This window comes from Phocoena phocoena, chromosome 20 (genome assembly GCF_963924675.1).
Source record: "Phocoena phocoena chromosome 20, mPhoPho1.1, whole genome shotgun sequence".
NCBI classification, from domain to species: domain Eukaryota; kingdom Metazoa; phylum Chordata; class Mammalia; order Artiodactyla; family Phocoenidae; genus Phocoena; species Phocoena phocoena.
In genome coordinates, this window is record NC_089238.1 from 6,062,487 (window position 1) to 6,079,907 (window position 17,421).

A 17,421-nucleotide genomic window follows, 5' to 3' on the forward strand; every position below is an offset into this window, starting at 1 on the left:
ATGGCAGGGTTCCTTCTTCCACCCCTGCTGACCCTACTGCTGTCCTTAGCCTTGGGATCTGCTGCCCAGGAAGGTGAGGGCCAGTCTGGGAGGGCTGCCCTAACCCTTGGACCTCCCATCATCCCCAGTGACCGTCTTCAAGGGCCCCTCTCTCCAAGGGGTCCCTGAGTCAGGACCTCCCTCTGCTCCAGCAGCTTTCTCCCTCAGAAGACAAGACCCTTCTGCCACTTTTCTTCCTGCTTCCTTCTGACTCCTGGGGTCTCTGTGTCCCCCAGGCCCTGTCTTCTGCACTCAGGGTCTCTCCTATCAGCTTCTGTCGTCAGCTCCAGACAGACAAGATTCTCCTCCTGGGTTTCTGAGTGGGCTGCCTCTGTCTCTCTCCATCTCCATCTCCTGCTTTCTCTGCACTCTTCTCCATTTCTGCCTCTGCATTTCTCCCTGTCTCTCTGTCTGTCTCCATCTCTGTCTCCAAATCCCTCCGCTGTTGACTCAGCCTTCCTCTGAGGCTTACTACCCATGTTTTCCTCCATGTCTCTATCCAGCCCGGGACAAGAACGCCGACAAGATTATTGATGGACTCCCGTGTCTAAGAGGCTCCCAGCCCTGGCAGGTGGCCCTGCTCAACGGCAATCAGCTCTACTGTGGAGGCGTGCTGGTCAACGAGTGGTGGGTGCTTACTGCTGCCCACTGCATGCTGAAGTACGTGGGCACGGGTGCTCTGAGCACTTCCAGCTCTCCCTCTGGGTCCCTGCCCCCCCCAGTCTCTGTTCCATCGACCCCCATCTCTGCCCTGCCCCCTCTCTTGGTCTCTGTCGTTCCCCCCCCCCCCCCCCCCCCGCCCAGGATCTCTGTTTTTCTCTCTCTGGGTCTCTCTCCCACTCTCTCACTCACAGTGACGCTATGAATGTTGCTCCGTTCTCCCAGTGTGTACACCGTGCATTTGGGCAGTGAATCCCTGAGCAGAGGCCAGAAGATCAGAGCCACAACGTCATTCCGCCACCCCGACTACTCCATGCAGAGCAAGGTTAATGACCTCATGCTGGTGAAGCTAAGGACGCGGGCCAGGCTGTCATCCACCGTGAAGAAGGTCAACCTGCCTTCCCGCTGTGAACCCCCTGGGACCACTTGTATCGTTTCTGGCTGGGGCACCACCACCAGCCCTATTGGTGAGGCTCCCTCAGTGACCCAGGAGCCCCAGACCCTGAACCCCTCCTCCTTCAGGGTCTAGGATCCTGGACCCCCATCCTCTCCCCATCAGGACCCACGGGTCCACAGTCCCAGGCCTCTGACTGACAAGCCCCTCCCCCCCCCCCCATCTTGCAGCGACCTATCCAGAGAAACTCATGTGCACAGAGGTCGACATCATCTCCTCTGGAGACTGCAGGAGGGTTTACATGGACTTGCTGGGAGATTCCATGCTGTGTGCTGGCATCTCCAACTCCGGCACCAATGCCTGCAACGTGAGCCCTCCTTCCTCCCCTGCCCTGGGTCCCTGGCTGCTTCATCTCAGCACGGAGCCCCATCTTCCCCCTCTATCCAGAATCTTTGCACCTGACCTTGGCGCTGAGCATTCCCTCATCACCCCCCGCCCCACCCTAGACCCAGCTTTCCTAGCTTTCTCTATCCTATTCTCTGCTCAGGTCAGTAGTGGCAGCCCAGTGGGGGCTGGTATGGCCCTGAGGATGAGGCAGAAAGATGAATGGGAGGGGCTGGGGATGGGCAACGTGCGGCGAGGATTAGGGGAAGGCGAGTGAAGCCTTGGCTTCAAAGCCAAACTTTAAAGGGGTGGGGGTGCCCAGAAAACTCAGTAATCAAGATAAATGACATTCTTATGCAATATTTTTTAAAAAATCTATGCAAAAGTCCACGATGAACAAAATATCAGAATTTTCAATAAAGAGCCATCAGTCTTACTGAATCTCCCGCTTACCTCAGGCTTCAATAAGTCTCAGCACAGCCCTGTACTGACCCTTTATCTAAAATTGGGATACTGTGTTTATCACGGACTTTTTCATATTAAATTCAATTTTAAGGTATTGCAGTAAAATACTGTTTATTGCAATTACTGAGACTGTGTGCCCGAAGTTGATGTCTCACTCACCTCACTTGGGTCCTGGTCCTGGGCAAAGAACTGTCTCTCCCCTCCTCTTTGTAACTCCCTCCCTGTCTCTGAACAGTATCTTCCCACATCTCCCTTTACACCTAATTTCATTTCATTCTTTCCATCAGTGTTGCCACCCACCCCCGCCCCCATTGGCTGTCTGCTTCTGTCACTCTTTTTTTTTTTTTTTTTTTTTTTGCGGTAAGCGGGCCTCTCACTGCTGTGGCCTCTCCCGTTGCGGAGCACAGGCTCCGGACGCACAGGCTCAGCGGCCATGGCTCACGGGCCCAGCCACTCCGCGGCATGTGGGATCTTCCCGGACCGGGGCACGAACCCGCGTCCCCTGCATCGGCAGGCGGACTCCCAACCGCTGCGCCACCAGGGAAGCCTGTCTCTCTTTTTATCTGCCTACCTCTCTGCCGCTCTCTCCAGCCCCTACACTGGTGTTTCTCTGTCCTCCCTCTACTGCTCCACCGTTCTTTTCTCCATCCTTTGCTTAACTCTTTTCCTCTTCTCTGTGACTCCCTTTCCTTGTCTCTCTCCCCGTACCTCCACTCCTTTCGCTCTCACCTGTACCCTCAGCTGTCAGGGGTGGTGGGAGGGTAAGTGTTAGGGATGGGGTGACGGGACGGGAATGTGTGTCCTAGAGAATGGGGCATCCTTCTCTTCCCCCAGTGAGGGCCGGCTTCACGAATGTGCAAGTTGTACAGTGACACGCGGTCCCACACTCAGGAGAGTCCCACCCTCGGTTTAAAGCACTCCTGTTGCTGTCTTGAAATTCTTAATACTTTCTAAGCGAGGGAGCCCACACTTTCATTTTGCACGGGGACTTATGAATTGTGTCATCGGTTAGGCCCCCGATTTCCAAGACCACCCTGTCCCTCTTTCACGCCCATGTGTCCGTTCCCTGGAGATACTGCCCCTTCTCCCATGGGCTTGGCGCTGAGTCCTCAAAGATGGGGAAGAAATGGGGCTCTGACCCCCTGGAAGCCCTGCCCCTTCCCTGTGATTGGTCCCATTGGCCGGGGCTCAAGCCAATGTCTTCAGAGAACGTGGTTTGTCTTCTCCATGATGGCCCTAATTCCTGCTCTACTATTGGTCCCCAGAGACTATGAGTCTCTCCCCATTGGCCGGGGTGGAAGTCCAGGGTCTGGCAAGACAAAGACTGACAACCGTGGGGGTGTATGAGACGGAAGTGGGGGCGGGACTTCACTCTGAAGCTGAAGCTAATTTGCTTTGTCCCCTCCAGGGTGACTCAGGGGGACCGCTGATGTGCAAAGGTACTTTGCAAGGCCTGGTGTCCTGGGGAGGTTTCCCTTGCGGCCAACCCAACAACCCAGCTGTCTATACCCAAGTCTGCAAGTACGTCGATTGGATAAACACCACCATGAGCACGTATTGCTAATCTCTCCGCACTCCCATCTCTCCATCCCTACACCCTGAACAGGAAATTCACAGAAATAAGGACGTCGATGATCTACAGTCATACTTGACTTTACTTTTCCTCAAAGACATATCATAAACCTCCACAATATGCCATGTGCGTAAGTCAATCAAATCAGCAAGGAATTAAAACCAAAACACGAGACACAAAAACCTCAGTGCCGGTAAAGAAGTAGTGAGACCAGCACCCTCGGCCACTGAAACTGTAAATTCATACGATTTTTATGGAAGTTGATTGGGCAATGTGAATCAGGACCCTTGTTCTCCACCTTTGACCCAGCAATTCCAGTTCTAGGAAGATACTACTACAAAAAAAAAAAAAAAAAAAAAAAAAAAAAATCCAAAATGTGGAGCAAGGCTTGAATTTATCACAACATTATTTATCATAGCAAAACGGTGGAAACACTGAATATGTCCGGAATCAGTGGAGTGTTTAAGTAAACAATAGGCTAGCTCGAGACAAGGATATGCAACTGCCAAGGCAACTAATTACGCAGAATTGTCGGTGTTAGGCAAGGATGTTTATGCTATGTGATGTTAAATGAGAAAAGGAAGATACAGAAATATATGTGCATGTGATCCTTGCTATGTAAAATGAAAACATTCACAAAATAAAACCTGAAATCATGTGTACCAAACTGCATTACGGTGGTAGTCATGGGAGGGTAGCCTGCTTCCTTGCATTTACTTTTCTGTGGGTATGCACTTTTATAACCTGATAAACAGCAGCGGAAAAGCTCTGGAGATCTAAGGTGGAGGAGGGGAGACCCTTAGAGAGGAAAGAAAAATGTACGTGATTTTTGGTCCCTTGCCTTGCCTCCCTGCCCAGTGGCATATTTTTTCTCCGTTTCCTGGGTCTCCGTATTCCTCATCGGTAAAATGGAGAAGCGAAAGAGGAAAAGGGAAGGTAAAGAGAGTAAAAGGGAGGGAGGAGAGAATATGTTTGCTTCTTCAGGGTGGAAAGGGGTGTGAAAGTGTTTCTGGGCATTTCACGGGTGACAAACTAGGAGAGAGGGAGAAGGTGTGGGGGAAGCGTAGGGCTGGCAGGAAGACAGGACGCCTGGGTCCCACAGGGGCCCCCCAAAAGTGAGCCACCAGCCTCCTGGATGCCAGGGGAGGCTGGGGGCTGGGAACCCAGGTAGGTGGTCTCCTGTCCTCAAGAAGGCAGGGAAGGGGCCTCAGAAAGGGTGGAGGTAGGAGTCCCAGTGACTCAGCCTGGCCATGCCCCTACTCCTGCCATCCAAGTCTCCTGGGCAGCCATACCTCAGAAGGTGCTGACAGAGGGAGCCTCTCCGATGCCCAGGACTCACCTCTCCTACCTGTCTTTCCAGTTTCTCCCCCAGAATTCTTGACTGGTCAACATTCTCCTCTTGTTGAAGCTCCACCATCTTCCCCTCTCTCCTAGCCTCCTATTCTCCCACGCTTCTTCGTATTGCAGGAATTCTGTAGCCGCCGTGGAATTTCTTAACTTCCTCTGGTGTCCCTGTGCACAGGAAGCTAAGCCCCCTCCTCCCTCAGACCCAGGAGTCCAGGCCCCCAGCCCCTCCTCCCTCAGACCCAGGAGTCCCGGTCCCCAGCCCCTCCTCCCTCAGACCCAGGAGTCCAGGCCCCCAGCCCCTCCCGCCTCTGGGTCTGTGTCAAGTTTAAGGAATGTCAAGAGTATCTGGCCACCACCCTCATGAAGCTCCATCAACTTCCCCTCTCTCCAGCAAGCCACCCCAAATCCATATTCAACCTAAAAGTTTAAAAAGTAACAAAACATCACAGTTGCACTAGGTCAGCCTATAGACAACTGGCTCTGCCTGTTGGCAGCTCTTGTATACCCGTCAGGAGGCGGATTGGTTTACGATGACTTGAGAGCATACTCTTGTTGAATTTTTAAAAAACAACTTCCTTGGGCCTCCCTGGTGGCGCAGTGGTTGAGAGTCCGCCTGCCGATGCAGGGGACACGGGTTCGTGCCCCGGTCCGGGAGGATCCCACATGCCGCGGAGCGGCTGGGCCCGTGAGCCATGGCCGCTGAGCCTGTGCTCCGCAGCGGGAGAGGCCACCGCAGTGAGAGGCCAGCATACTGAAAAAAAAAAAAAAAAATTCATTTTTCTTTGGGTAGCTGATAAAGTGTAATAGTTAAAGAGACACTGACTCTAGAAACTGCGCTCTTCGGGTGCCAATCCCAGTTCTGGCAGCTGCAAGCTATTCACCTTTGAGCACATCACCTCCCCACCCTTGTTCCTTCAACCTTGAAATGAGAGAAGTAGCACCTATTTCCCAGGGCTGTTATGAAGATTGTATAAGTTTACTGTTCAGAAAGTGCTAGAACATTGTCTGACACAGAATAAGCCTGCAATGAGTGTTGGGCTTTTTTTGTTTGTTTGTTTGTTTTTGGCTGTACCACATGGCGTGTGGGATCTTAGTTGCCCAACCAGGGATCGAACCCGCGTCCCCTGCATTGGAAGCGTGGAGTCAACCACTGGACCGCCAGGGAAGCCCCTGAGTGTTGGTTTTTATTGTTTGTGGCTTCTGGCTCTTTTCCCTGCTTACACTTTCGTAAAGTTTTCTCGTAAAACATTTTCTTTATTGAAGACTTTTGTGGAGCATGTCACTTGGGAGAAAGACGTCTCATAAATAAGCAGGCGCGGCGTGTGGGGATGGCAAAACCATGAAGGCCACTGGCAAATGCCTAGAGCTGGGGACTTCATCCTCTCTCTTAGAGGTCCTTCCACTCCCCACTGCCTACCGCCTCCCTCCTTTCCCACAGGGCTCCCAATAACTCCTCCCAAATCCACCCATCCCGTATTATAGTAAGGTGGAACCAGATGGGGCCCCAAGAGATGCGCCACGTCCACCGCCATGTTGGAAGCTGAGTTCCAATTCCGGCTCACCGTTTCCTGGGTGTTTGAGGCTGAGCGATTAAATTCCTTTCTCTGAGCCTCAGCTTTCTTTTGTATAAAACAGGAGTGGGAGGAATGAAGTCATTTAGTCATTTGGTCAACATTTGCTAAGGCTTCCTCTGGGCCGAGTGCTGTTCTGGTGCCTGGGACGTAGAGGTGAGTGAGAACCAGCGCCCACGCTCAAGGAGCTCATGGTCCAGTGGGGGAGATGGGTGTGGATCCAGACGGTCACCATCCAGCGTGACATGAAGGAGGCACCTGCTGTGGGATCTTAGATGAGAGTGACTAACCCATCTGCAGAGGGTTGGAAGTTGGGTGGTGTTCAGGGAAGTCTTCCTGAAGGAGGTAACGTGTAAGCAAAGACTTGAAGGACAAGTTGTTACCAGGAGAAGCTGGGAAGAACATTCTGGGAGGCGGGAATAACATAGGCGAAGGCCTAGAGGTTAGAAGACATGGAATGGTTCAGGAAAGCTTCAAGCAATCTCCATGGCTGGAGCACAAGAACACAAGTGGGTAGAGCTGCACTGAGAATGTGACAGCCATTCGCCTTGGTGGCTCCTGACTCGTGAACTGTGGCAGCTCCAACTGAGTCGTGCTGTAATTGTAAAAGACATGTTGGATCCCAAGCATCTATCATGCAAAAAAATAAGAAAGCAAACCACCTCTTTAAAACTGTATTTTGGGGACTTCCCTGGTGGTCCAGTGGTAAAGAGTCCACCTTGCAATACAGGGAATGTGGGTTCGATCCCTGGTCAGGGAGCTAGTATCCTACATGCCTCGGGGCAACTGAGCCCGTGGGCCACAACTACTGAGCTCGCGCGCCTCAACAAGAGGCCCTGTGCTGCAAACTACAGACCCCACGCGCTCTGGAACCCGCGCCCCACAACTACAGAGCCTACGCGACCTGGAGCCCGGGCACCACAACTAGAGAGAGAAAACCCGAATGCCACAAGTAGAGAGAAGCCCGCGCACCACAACGAAGAGCCCGTGCGCCGCAACGAAAGATCCTGCATGCCTCAATGAAGATCCCGTGTGCTGCAACTAAGACCCGACGCAGCCAAAATACACTAAATAAAAAATCTTTAAAAATAAAATTGTATTTTGATTTCACATTGGAATAATATTGTTTTGGATGTATTGGGCTGAACGAGATGTTAAAATGAACTCTTGTTTTTTGGGGGTTTTTTTCTTTACTTTTAAAAAAAATTGTGGCTACTAGAAAATTTTAAAGCACACGTGGGGACTTCCCTGGTGGCGCGGTGGTTAAGAATCCGCCTGCCAATGCAGGGGACACGGGTTCCAGCCCTGGTCTGGGAAGATCCCACATGCTGCGGAGCAACGAAACCCGTGCGCCACAACTACTGAGCCCGCGTGCCACAGCTACTGAAGCCCGAGAGCCTAGAGCCCGTGCTCCACAAGAGAAGCCAGTGCAATGAGAAGCCCGTGCACCGCAACGAAGATTAGCCCCCCTCACCGCAACTAGAGAAAGCCCGCACGCAGCAATGAAGACGCAATGCAGCCAAAAATAAATAAATTTATTTTTAAAAAAATGCACGTGTACCTGGCATTATATTTCTTTTGGCCAGTACTGCTGTGGATGCTGGGGGACCCAGGCCAGGGCTGTGAGCCAGACAGAGGCAATGTCAGCTCTGACACAGGAAGATGCCTCTGAGGTCAAGTGAAGGATACAGAGAAGGGGAAGAGTTTGGGGTAAAGGTCCAGGTGGGAGAGAAGCAGGTCTGAACTGGGACCAGGGACATAGGGATGGAGGGAAGGGACCACACGGAGAGAGGAGGCAGTGGGATAGGACTTGGGGATCAATGGGCCATGAGCGGTCCAACCTGGTACCTGGGAGGATGGTGGGTCCTGAGAACAAGATGCTGGGTTCAGTGGGGAGATGAGTGAGAAGGGCCTGGGGGAAACTGGGGGGCAAGGGGAGCAGCCCCAGAGAATATATCAAATGCCAGATTGGTTTTCATCCCAGGAGTGACAGGGGACAAGCAAAGGTGTTAGCAATTAGATTTAATGCAAGAATTAAATGCTACCCACAGTGCCAGGCCCAAGCTGGTGCTGAGGTTGACGTTATTCATATCAGTTGCACTTATTGCTCAATGACTTTCCCCAAAGATTCCCTTTTCCATCTTGCCCGTCCCTGTGATTATCACACCCATTTCCCTCCAGGCGGCCGCACGTACACCCATTCCTCCAGCTCATGCCAGTCTGCCATTTCCTTGCATGCACCAGACCCTTTAACTACCTCTCTCCTACTGACTAAAACGCCCAAGTTTAAAGACACCTCTTCAAATCTTCCTGGATCCCCCCATAGCTTCCTGGACCCCCGTTTCTCATCACACTCTTCCTGCATTCCCGTTTATTTCTGTGTCTCTCTGTACATGTTAAATCTCATCAACAAGTCCTGAAATCCTCCTGGGTCCCACTAGCTTCCCCGCTGCCCTCTCCCACGCCACCCCTTCTGCAGGAGCTAACTCCCCTCTGTGCATACACAAGCTTCTCTTGGAAACGCAGGTGGAACCTAGGAGAGGTAAGGAGAGATTTAGAGAGTGTTAACGGAGACTTGGAAAATCAAGGGGAAAGACAGAGATACAGAGAAAAATATAGAGAAAGAGGCAGAGGGGTGGAGAGACACAAACAGACAGACACGGAGGCACCCCCCGCCATGGCCAGGGAGAGAGCTGGACACCGAGAGACTTGGAGAAGGGGGGCCAGGCGGGTCAAGAGTCCTGATATCCGGGCAGAGGTGGGTGGACACTCAAAGGACAGCAACAGGACTGTCAGATAGAGATAAAGGGAAGCAATTGATGCAGCCGGCCGTCCACCTGCCCGGAAGAGAGCTTGAGAAATGGAGCCGACAGGAGCATGGCACTGGGTGCTGGGGACAGACAAAGCCCTATTGTTCGCAGGCCCTTTCCCCACAGTGCCTGGGTCTGCACCACAGCCTGGGGCAGGGGCGGGTACCAGCTTGGTGACACACGCTTTCTTGCTGGCTGGTTTTGCTGTGTCTCGCGAGGACACTGAGGTTCTCCAGCACGCACAGAGGGACTTACAGGCAGGTGCGTGAGTCACCCCAACCCCACTGAACCCGTGGGGCCTCGTTCCCAGTGCCCAAGGGTGCCGAACCCAGGAGTAACAGCCTGCAGGCCCCAGAGCACGTGAGAGGTGGGAGTCCAGGAGGACAGGGGGTTCTGTGTGTTTGCCTGGGACGCAGGCATTTGGGTCCTCAGATCCTTTCTTTCTTTCTTTTTTTTTAAGTTAATTAATTAATTTTTATTCTTTTTGGCTGCACTGGGTCTTTGTTGCTGCCTGCGGGGTTTCTCTAGTTGCGGCGAACGGGGTTTACTCTTCGTTGCGGTGCGCGGGCTTCTTACTGCGGTGGCTTCTCCTGTTGTGGAGCACGGGCTCTAGGCACGCGGGTTTCAGTAGTTGTAGCGCGCAGACTCAGCAGTTGTGGCGCACGGGCTTAGTTGCTCCACGGCATGTGGAATCTTCCTGGGCCAGGGATCGAACCCGTGTCCCCTGCATTGGCAGGTGGATTCTTAACCATTGCGCCACCAGGGAAGCCCCTCAGATCCTTTCTTGCTCAAGGACCTAGACGTCTAGGAACCGAGGAGAACAAGCTTCTGCCCTTCCTTCCTTTAGATCCAGGTGTGCAGACTCCCAGCTCCTTTCTCCTTGAAGGTCCGGAATACTCAGCCCCCAGCCCCCTCCTCCCTCAGACCTGGGAACCCGGGCCCCCAGTGCACTCAGGGACCTGCACTGCCCTCCCTGGAAGCCGGGGTCAGGGGGGCCATCAGGCGGGGAGCTGTGGGAGGGTGGGAGGAATATGCGTGGGAGTCCTGGGTGAGGAGGAAAAGGGCGGGTCCCTCTCCTGCCTCGGGGACCCGGGGAGGCAGAGATTAAAAGGACACACCAGGAGCATCTGAGGACAGGACCAGTCTCTTCCAGGGGGCGCCAGGGAGCTCAGGGTGTCTGTCTGCCAGGCCCTGGGCGCCACAGCCCCTATATTCTCTGCTTTCTGCCCTCCGTCTCCGACTCTTGAGGCGTCCTCTCTGTTTTCAGCATCACTTCTCTCTCCGCGGTTCCCTGCATTTCTGACTCTCTGTCTGTCTCCCTTTCTGTCTGCCTGTGACACGTACTGTCCCTGCCCCCAACCCAAGAGTCGACCCCCAGGCAGCCGGCCCCCAGCAGGTAAGATCACACCTCCCACCAGAACCTACAGGTGTGGGGTTGAGCAACAGGTAAGCACAGAGCCAAAGGGAGGAGGAGAAATCCCATAGAGGGAAGAACGTCAGGGGCCCTCCCTCCTCCTGTTACTAATCAGGCAGGCTAAAGCCGAGGATAGAAAAATAATGTGAGGTGCGCCGTGAGCAGCAGGTTCTGGGTCCTCTCTGGCACCCGCCTCCGGGGGACCCTCAGATGGAAGACATGGGTCAGGGAGACAAGAAATCAAGAGGCTAAATGGGGAAGACAGAAGTCAAAGTTCAGGAGAGCAGGGCAGGCCGGGGAGGAAAGGGAAGATGAGGCGGGCGGAGAGGGAGGAGACTGGGCGAAGTCTGAGGCCGGGACTCATGGAGCGCTTGGCTTCCCTTCTCAGGTACGGCCATGAAGACGCTGATTGTAACACTGATTCTGGTCGCTGCAGGTAGGCCAAAAAGGGAGGGGCACGGGGCTGTCTGGGCATGGAGTGGGGGTTGTTGATGGGGAAGAGATTGGAGCTGGGATGGGGATACACATGAGGATGGAGGGGGCTGGGTTTCAAATGAGGAAGACGCAGGGGTTAAATTAGGGACGAGGGATGCAGATGGGGAAGGGTTTGAGGATGAGCTTGGCTTGGGAGATGGGGTTAGAGATGGGGAAATTGGCTGGAGGTGGGGTTAAAGATAAGAACGCTTAGGGATGGCTTTGGCTTTGGGGATGGGGATTGAGATGAAGAAGGGGTGGGTTTGAAGAAGAGTTGGAGGATGGGGTTGGTTTGGGGCATGGGGATGGAGAAGATCTTGATGATTAAGACAGCAATGGGGTTCACCTTGGGGGGAGGTACCTGACGTCTCCAGACCTTCTCTCTGACTCAGACCCTCCCTCCCTCAGCCCAGACAGAGGAACAGAAGAATAAGTTGCTGCATGGTGGACCCTGTGAGCTGACGTCTCACCCCTACCAAGCTGCCCTCTACACCTCAGGCCACTTGCTCTGTGGGGGGGTCCTCATTCACCCACTGTGGGTCCTCACCGCTGCCCACTGCCAAAAACCGTGAGTCTCCACGCTGTGAATGAGGAGTGGTTGCAGTTAGACCCTGCGGGCGTCTTGCAGACTTCACACATCCCCCTGTCCCATCGTGAGGCCATCTGATAACCGGGTTCAACTGACCAGTATTTAACTGATTACTAAATACGTGTCAGGCAGTGTTTGGGGCCCTGGGGATATCGCAGTGAAGAAAACAAGAAAACTGCTGCTTTGATGAACTGACCTTCTACAGGGCCCTGTAGGGAGCGATGGATTTAATTCTAAGAGCTGGGGGGAGCCACATAGAGTTTTAATCAGGGAAGCAGCATGACTGATTTACAGTTTTAAAAGCACTCTGGAAAGCGAACTGGGCGGGGGATGAAGGGATGCATGTGGAGGCTGTTGCCATCGTCCTGAGATGGACCAGGACGGACGGTGGCCCTGGGGATGGAGGGGAGTTGAAAACCCGGGGAGGGGTCCTGAGGCTGAGTCAGCAGGACTTGGTGGTGTGGAATGGGAGAGAAAGAGAACAAGCAGGGCTGACTTCCGGGGATGGGGCTTGAACCACTGGCTGTTTGGATGTGTCTTTCTCTGAGTCGGGGGGGGAAGGAAAGAGGAGCAGTTTGGATATGGGTGGGGAGCATCAGACATTTTGTTTTAGCCAAGGTGAGTCTCAGGTACCTGGCTGGTGTTCAAGAAGGATGCCAGGTTGACTGCTGGCGCTCAGGGGAGAGGTCAGAGATGGAGGTAAACATTAGGACTTGAAATACCACAAACAGGTGGTATCTAAAGCTACGGGATGGGATGAGATCATCCAAAAAGTGGGCATAGATAGAGGACCATAGAGGACCCAGGACTAATCCTCAGGGCACTAATAACCAGTAGTTTGATGAACAAGAGCCACCACTTTTTTCCACGCTAACTATGGGCCACGTAGCAAGGTAGGCAGTTTCTATACCTTTCCTGGAATCCCCCACAATAAGGGACTCTTGGCTTCTGAGGAAACTAAAGCTCAGAGAAGTAGCAAGTGTCATATCCCAGTGGGAGCCGGGAGAGACCCCAACAGGGGTCTCACCTTGCAGGGTCATGGACACAAGGACCCCCCCCCACAGGGTGGTCTCCCCCAAGCGCTGGTAAACCTGGCATCACTCCCACCATCCTCATTCATTCATCCAGCGCACATTGACCAACAGCACCCACTAAGGGCCAGATTTGAGCTGGGCAGTGGGAATTCAGCAAAGACTGAGACGGGGAGGTACCCAGAGTCTCTGCCCTCGGGAACACAGGAGCAGAAAGGTGCAGGAAGACAGTTCTAGAATCCTCGACAAACCATACAATTACAAATTACTCTAAGTCCGATGAAGGCGAAAAAACAGGGATGGCTCCATGAGAGAAAAGAACAGAGGTACCTGCTTTCGATGGAAGAAGGCGTCCGGAAGGGCGTTCTGATGAGATGAAATTCAAACTGAGGCATGGGACATGAGAAAGGGGGCAGAGCAGCCAGGGCAGAGGAGACGCAAGGACCAAAGAAGTGGGAACAATGTGAAGAGTTCTAAGAAAAGAAAGTTACTGGTTCACTGAGGGTCAGAGGATAGTGGGATAAAGCACTTGGACTTTATTCTGAGGGTAATGGAAAAGCTGGAGGCTATGGAAAGCTTCTGAGCAAGGGAGTAATGCTTTGATCCATTTCACAAATATTTACTGAACACCTGTCGTATGCCAGACACTGGTCTAGGCAACGAGGAGGATGTATCTGCCTAAAACAAAAATCCCATCTTGATATTCTGGAGCTGTGCCATCTAATGCAGTAGCCATTAGCGACATATGGCCAATTAAATTTACATTCATAAAAATGAAACGAATTTCCAAATCCACTAGCCACACTTCAAGGGCTCAGTAGCTGCCTGTGGTCAGTGGTCACTGTTTCAAACAGCGCAGATGGAGAATATTTCCATCCTTACAGAAACTTCGATCGAATAGCACGGCTGTGGCAGAGGGAGACAGTAAAACAAGTAAATATTTAACAATACGTATATAGCGTGTCAGATGGTGATGTTAGGTTCTCTGGTGGAAAGGAAATCAGGAGAGGGAGCTGGGACTTGCCTGTTGTGGTGGATACTTGCATTTTAATTGGGTCTTCAGGGAAGGCCTCACTGAGAAGGTGACATTTGAAGGAGGTGAGGGAGTGAGGCATGCAGATATCTGGGGGAAAGAGTTGCTGGCAGAGAGAACAGCCAGTGCAAAGGCCCTGGGGTGAGAGGATGACTATTGTGTTCAAGGAAAGGCAGGGAAGCCGGTGTGGCTGGAACAGAAGGAGAAGGGGGAGACGGGGAGATAACTGACAAGTGACGGGGATGGATTGTGCAGAACCTTGTAGGTCACAGTGAGAACTTTGGCCTTTATTCTGAGCAAGATGGGAGTCACAGGAGGGTTCTGAGCACAGGAGGGACAAAGCTGGCTTATATTGTTAAAATAGCTCTGGCTGCTCTGTGGAGGACAGACTATAGAGGGGCAAAGGTAGAAGCCAGGAGTCCAGTGAGACTGTAGTCCAGGTAAGAGATTATGGTGGCTCAGACCAAGATGGCAGCAGCGGGAGAGGTGAGAAGTGGTCAGATTCTGGATATGCTTTGGAGAGACAAAAGGATTTCTGGACAGCTGGGAGGTGAGTCAAGAAATAAAGAGTCAAGGATAGTCTGCGGGTTATTCTGGAAGGATGGATCTGTCGTTTACTGAGCTGGAAAGACTGTGAGGGGAGAAGACCGGATGGTTCATGGTGTACCAGGCTACCCCACCTCCCACCGTCGCCCCCTCTGGAGCCTCAGCTGCAGCCCAAGGGCTCCAGGTGAGACCCAGCCCTTCTCTTTCCCAGGAATCTTCAGGTCTACCTGGGAAAGCACGACCTTCAGCAAAGGGAGAGCTTCCAGGAGGAGAGCTCTGTTGTCCGGACTGTGGTCCACCCTGGCTACAACGCCGCCATCCATGACCAGGACATCATGCTTTTGCGTCTGTCACGTCCAGCCAAGTTCTCTGCACGCATACAGCCCCTGTCCCTGGAAAGAGACTGCTCAGCCAACCACACCAGCTGCCACATCCTCGGCTGGGGCAAGACGGAAGATGGTCAGTAGGGGGAGAATGATGTAGGTGACCCATCATCGATGGGTGACGGGTCATGGGGAGGTGGGTTAACGGTGAGAATCAATGGGGTAGTGTACGAGTGGGTGAAAGTTCAATGGGGAGGGAGGGCAAATGTGGGAGTTGGGCCAATGAGTGAACAGCCAATGGAGAAAGTAGACCAACAGGTGAATGGTATGGAGATGTGGGCCATAAGATGAAGGGTCAACGAGGAGGGAGGGTCACTGTGGAGATACTAATCAGGAAGGGGGCCAGCTGTCAAAAGGGACCAACCAGGATGCACCAATCATCAAGAAAGGATAAATGGAGGAGGGACTAATGGAAGAAGCAGGGGAGCCAGCTGAAGGATGTGAGCTGAGAAAGCAAACAGTGTCGAGAAAGCTCATGGGGGAAGGGTCAACTGAGAAGAGTCAGTGGTCAAGAGGGGTCACTAGAAGAAGGACTAGAGGAGAAACAATAGATCAGCAGGAACCATTGAGGGTAGGCCAGTGAGTGAAGGGCCATAAAGGAAAGGAGAACCAATGGGGGAGGATGAAGCCATTTAGGAAAGAAGCGGCAGCGAGGGAGTAGTAGACCTTTGGATGAAGGGCCAATAGAAGGGAGAACCAATGGGGAAAGAAGGGACCAGTTAGGAAAGACCAAAAGTCAAGTGGTGACCAATCAGGATGAGCCAATGGGCAAGAAGGGTCCAATGAAGGAGGACGGGCTATAACAGAGGCGGGACTAATAGAGGAAGAGGGTCTAGAGGTCAGCAGAACTACTGAAGAAGGTGGGACCAATGGAAAAGAGACAAGTGAAGGCAGGAACTAAGAGAAGGAAAAACCAATAGGAAACGAGAACTGGTAGAAGGGGTAATTAGTGAGGAAGACAGGCCAATGTGAGGGAAGACTGATGGAAAGAGGGACCAATCAGGAGTCAGGCAATGGAAGTGGGTTTTGAGAATGAGCGACAAATAGGAAAAAGGGAACCGATGGGAAATAGGGTCCAATAGGGGAGGGAGGATTTATAGGTGTTGGAGGATCGATGGGAAGGGTGGGTTGTGAAGTGATCCTGGCCCATCTCTCTTTGCAGGTGATTTCCCTAACATCATCCAGTGTGCATACCTCAACCTGGTGCCCCGTGAGGAGTGTGACCGCGCCTACCCTGGCCAGATCACCCAAAACATGGTGTGTGCCGGGGATGAGAAGCACGGGAAGGACTCCTGCCAGGTGAGGACGCCAGGACCCACCAGTTGCATAGCCAAGGACAGGGATGGGCAGGAAGAGACAGATACACAGGCCAAACTAGAGCTTTACAGAGACAGGCTGGGTGAAAATCAGAGGCATGATAAGGGAGAGAGACTCAATTTGATACACAGAAACACAATCGGGGACAGGCAGAGGTAAAAAGTCAGTCAGCAGAGACAGGAAATGCAGAGACAAGGATGGAGATGAAGAGATCAAGAACCACAGAGACACAGTAGGGACACAGATGGTGCCAGGAGGCTGTCCCTGCTCCAACAGAATCCCCACAAGTTCTGCTTGGAAATAACCACACTGTGCAGAAGGGGGACCGTGGCCGGGGAGAGAAGGGGCTCCATCCCGACTCCCAAATACTTGGAGCTTGGCTTTCTGCCACCATCGTCCATTGGATTTCTCCTTTTGATGCCAAAACTGAGCCCTGTGCGTTGAAGGATCTGCAGAGACCAGCCAAGTGGGAGAAAGAGACAAAGATAGAGAAAAGTGATACACAGTGAGTTGGGTGCAAAGAAAGGGCAGGCAGATGAGCCCCTTTTCTGAGACCATCTGTCCTCTCTTTAGAGATCTCTGTGTTTCTGAGTCTCCCTCAGTCTCTTCTATTTCCCTATCTGTGACTTTGTATCTGTCTGTCTCTCTCTCTCCGTATGTGTGTCTTTCTCTCCATCTCTGAGTGTCTTTCCCCCTCTCTACACGTCTCTGTGTCTCCTTCTGTCTGTCCTTCCTTCTCTGCGAGCCTGTATCTGACTCTCTCCCTCTTTAACCACAGGGTGATTCTGGGGGTCCGTTGGTGTGTGGCGACCGTCTCCGAGGCCTCGTGTCATGGGGTAACGTCCCCTGCGGATCCAAAGAGAAGCCAGGCGTCTACACCGACGTCTGCAGATATGGCCACTGGATCCGAAAAACCATTCAGGCCAACCGATCCTGATATATGACCTCCACTTCTTGACCTTCCCCCACCTGCCCAGACCCGACCCTTAATGCTTAATAAAAGTGGTGACACCACAGCACAAATCCTCCCTGATTTTACTCCAGCCCCATCCTTGCATCACTAGGAGTGACGGGAACACCAGCTAAGGTCTCAACCCTGCCACTAAGAGAATACAGGAAAATCCCTTCCAAGCATCTCTCCCTCCCCAATTATTCCAGGACTTCTTCCTACAGAGAAGTGGTTCTAAGTCTGGCCGAACCTGAGTTGGGCTCCCAGCTCCCCCACTTGCTTAGCCGTGCAACCACGGGAAGTGCCTTCCTTCAGTGTGTAGATTTTCTCATCTCTAAAATAAGGATAATAATCGTATATCCCTCATAAGGCGGTGGCTGTGTTGTTGGGGAGATTCAAGGCTGTAAACGTGTGAAACACATACGGCAGCGCCTGGCACACC

The 17,421-nt window shown here is 52.7% G+C and overlaps 2 protein-coding genes across 2 annotated transcripts; both read left to right on the plus strand.

Annotated features, from left to right (window-relative positions):
* On the plus strand, positions 1-3,506 carry LOC136140976 (kallikrein-7-like). The gene is made up of 5 exons (XM_065899104.1): positions 1-73; positions 543-699; positions 925-1,166; positions 1,324-1,460; positions 3,351-3,506. Exons 1-5 carry the CDS (start codon positions 1-3, stop codon positions 3,504-3,506), a joined length of 765 nt encoding a protein of 254 aa, XP_065755176.1.
* Positions 3,507-11,053: 7,547 nt separating this feature from the next.
* On the plus strand, positions 11,054-16,967 carry LOC136140977 (kallikrein-6-like). The gene is made up of 5 exons (XM_065899105.1): positions 11,054-11,093; positions 11,540-11,699; positions 14,542-14,789; positions 15,876-16,012; positions 16,809-16,967. Exons 1-5 carry the CDS (start codon positions 11,054-11,056, stop codon positions 16,965-16,967), a joined length of 744 nt encoding a protein of 247 aa, XP_065755177.1.
* Positions 16,968-17,421: the final 454 nt, after the last annotated feature.

Bases quoted from the DNA above. Each gene is read 5' to 3' on its own strand.
- LOC136140976 (XM_065899104.1), top strand. From the start codon at position 1: ATGGCAGGGTTCCTTCTTCCACCCCTGCTGACCCTACTGCTGTCCTTA. The intron at 1,167-1,323 runs GTGAGGCTCCCT...CCCATCTTGCAG, and splicing joins CACCACCACCAGCCCTATTG to CGACCTATCCAGAGAAACTC. The intron at 1,461-3,350 runs GTGAGCCCTCCT...TGTCCCCTCCAG, and splicing joins CCGGCACCAATGCCTGCAAC to GGTGACTCAGGGGGACCGCT.
- LOC136140977 (XM_065899105.1), top strand. From the start codon at position 11,054: ATGAAGACGCTGATTGTAACACTGATTCTGGTCGCTGCAG. The intron at 11,094-11,539 runs GTAGGCCAAAAA...TCCCTCCCTCAG, and splicing joins ACTGATTCTGGTCGCTGCAG to CCCAGACAGAGGAACAGAAG. The intron at 11,700-14,541 runs GTGAGTCTCCAC...TCTCTTTCCCAG, and splicing joins GCTGCCCACTGCCAAAAACC to GAATCTTCAGGTCTACCTGG.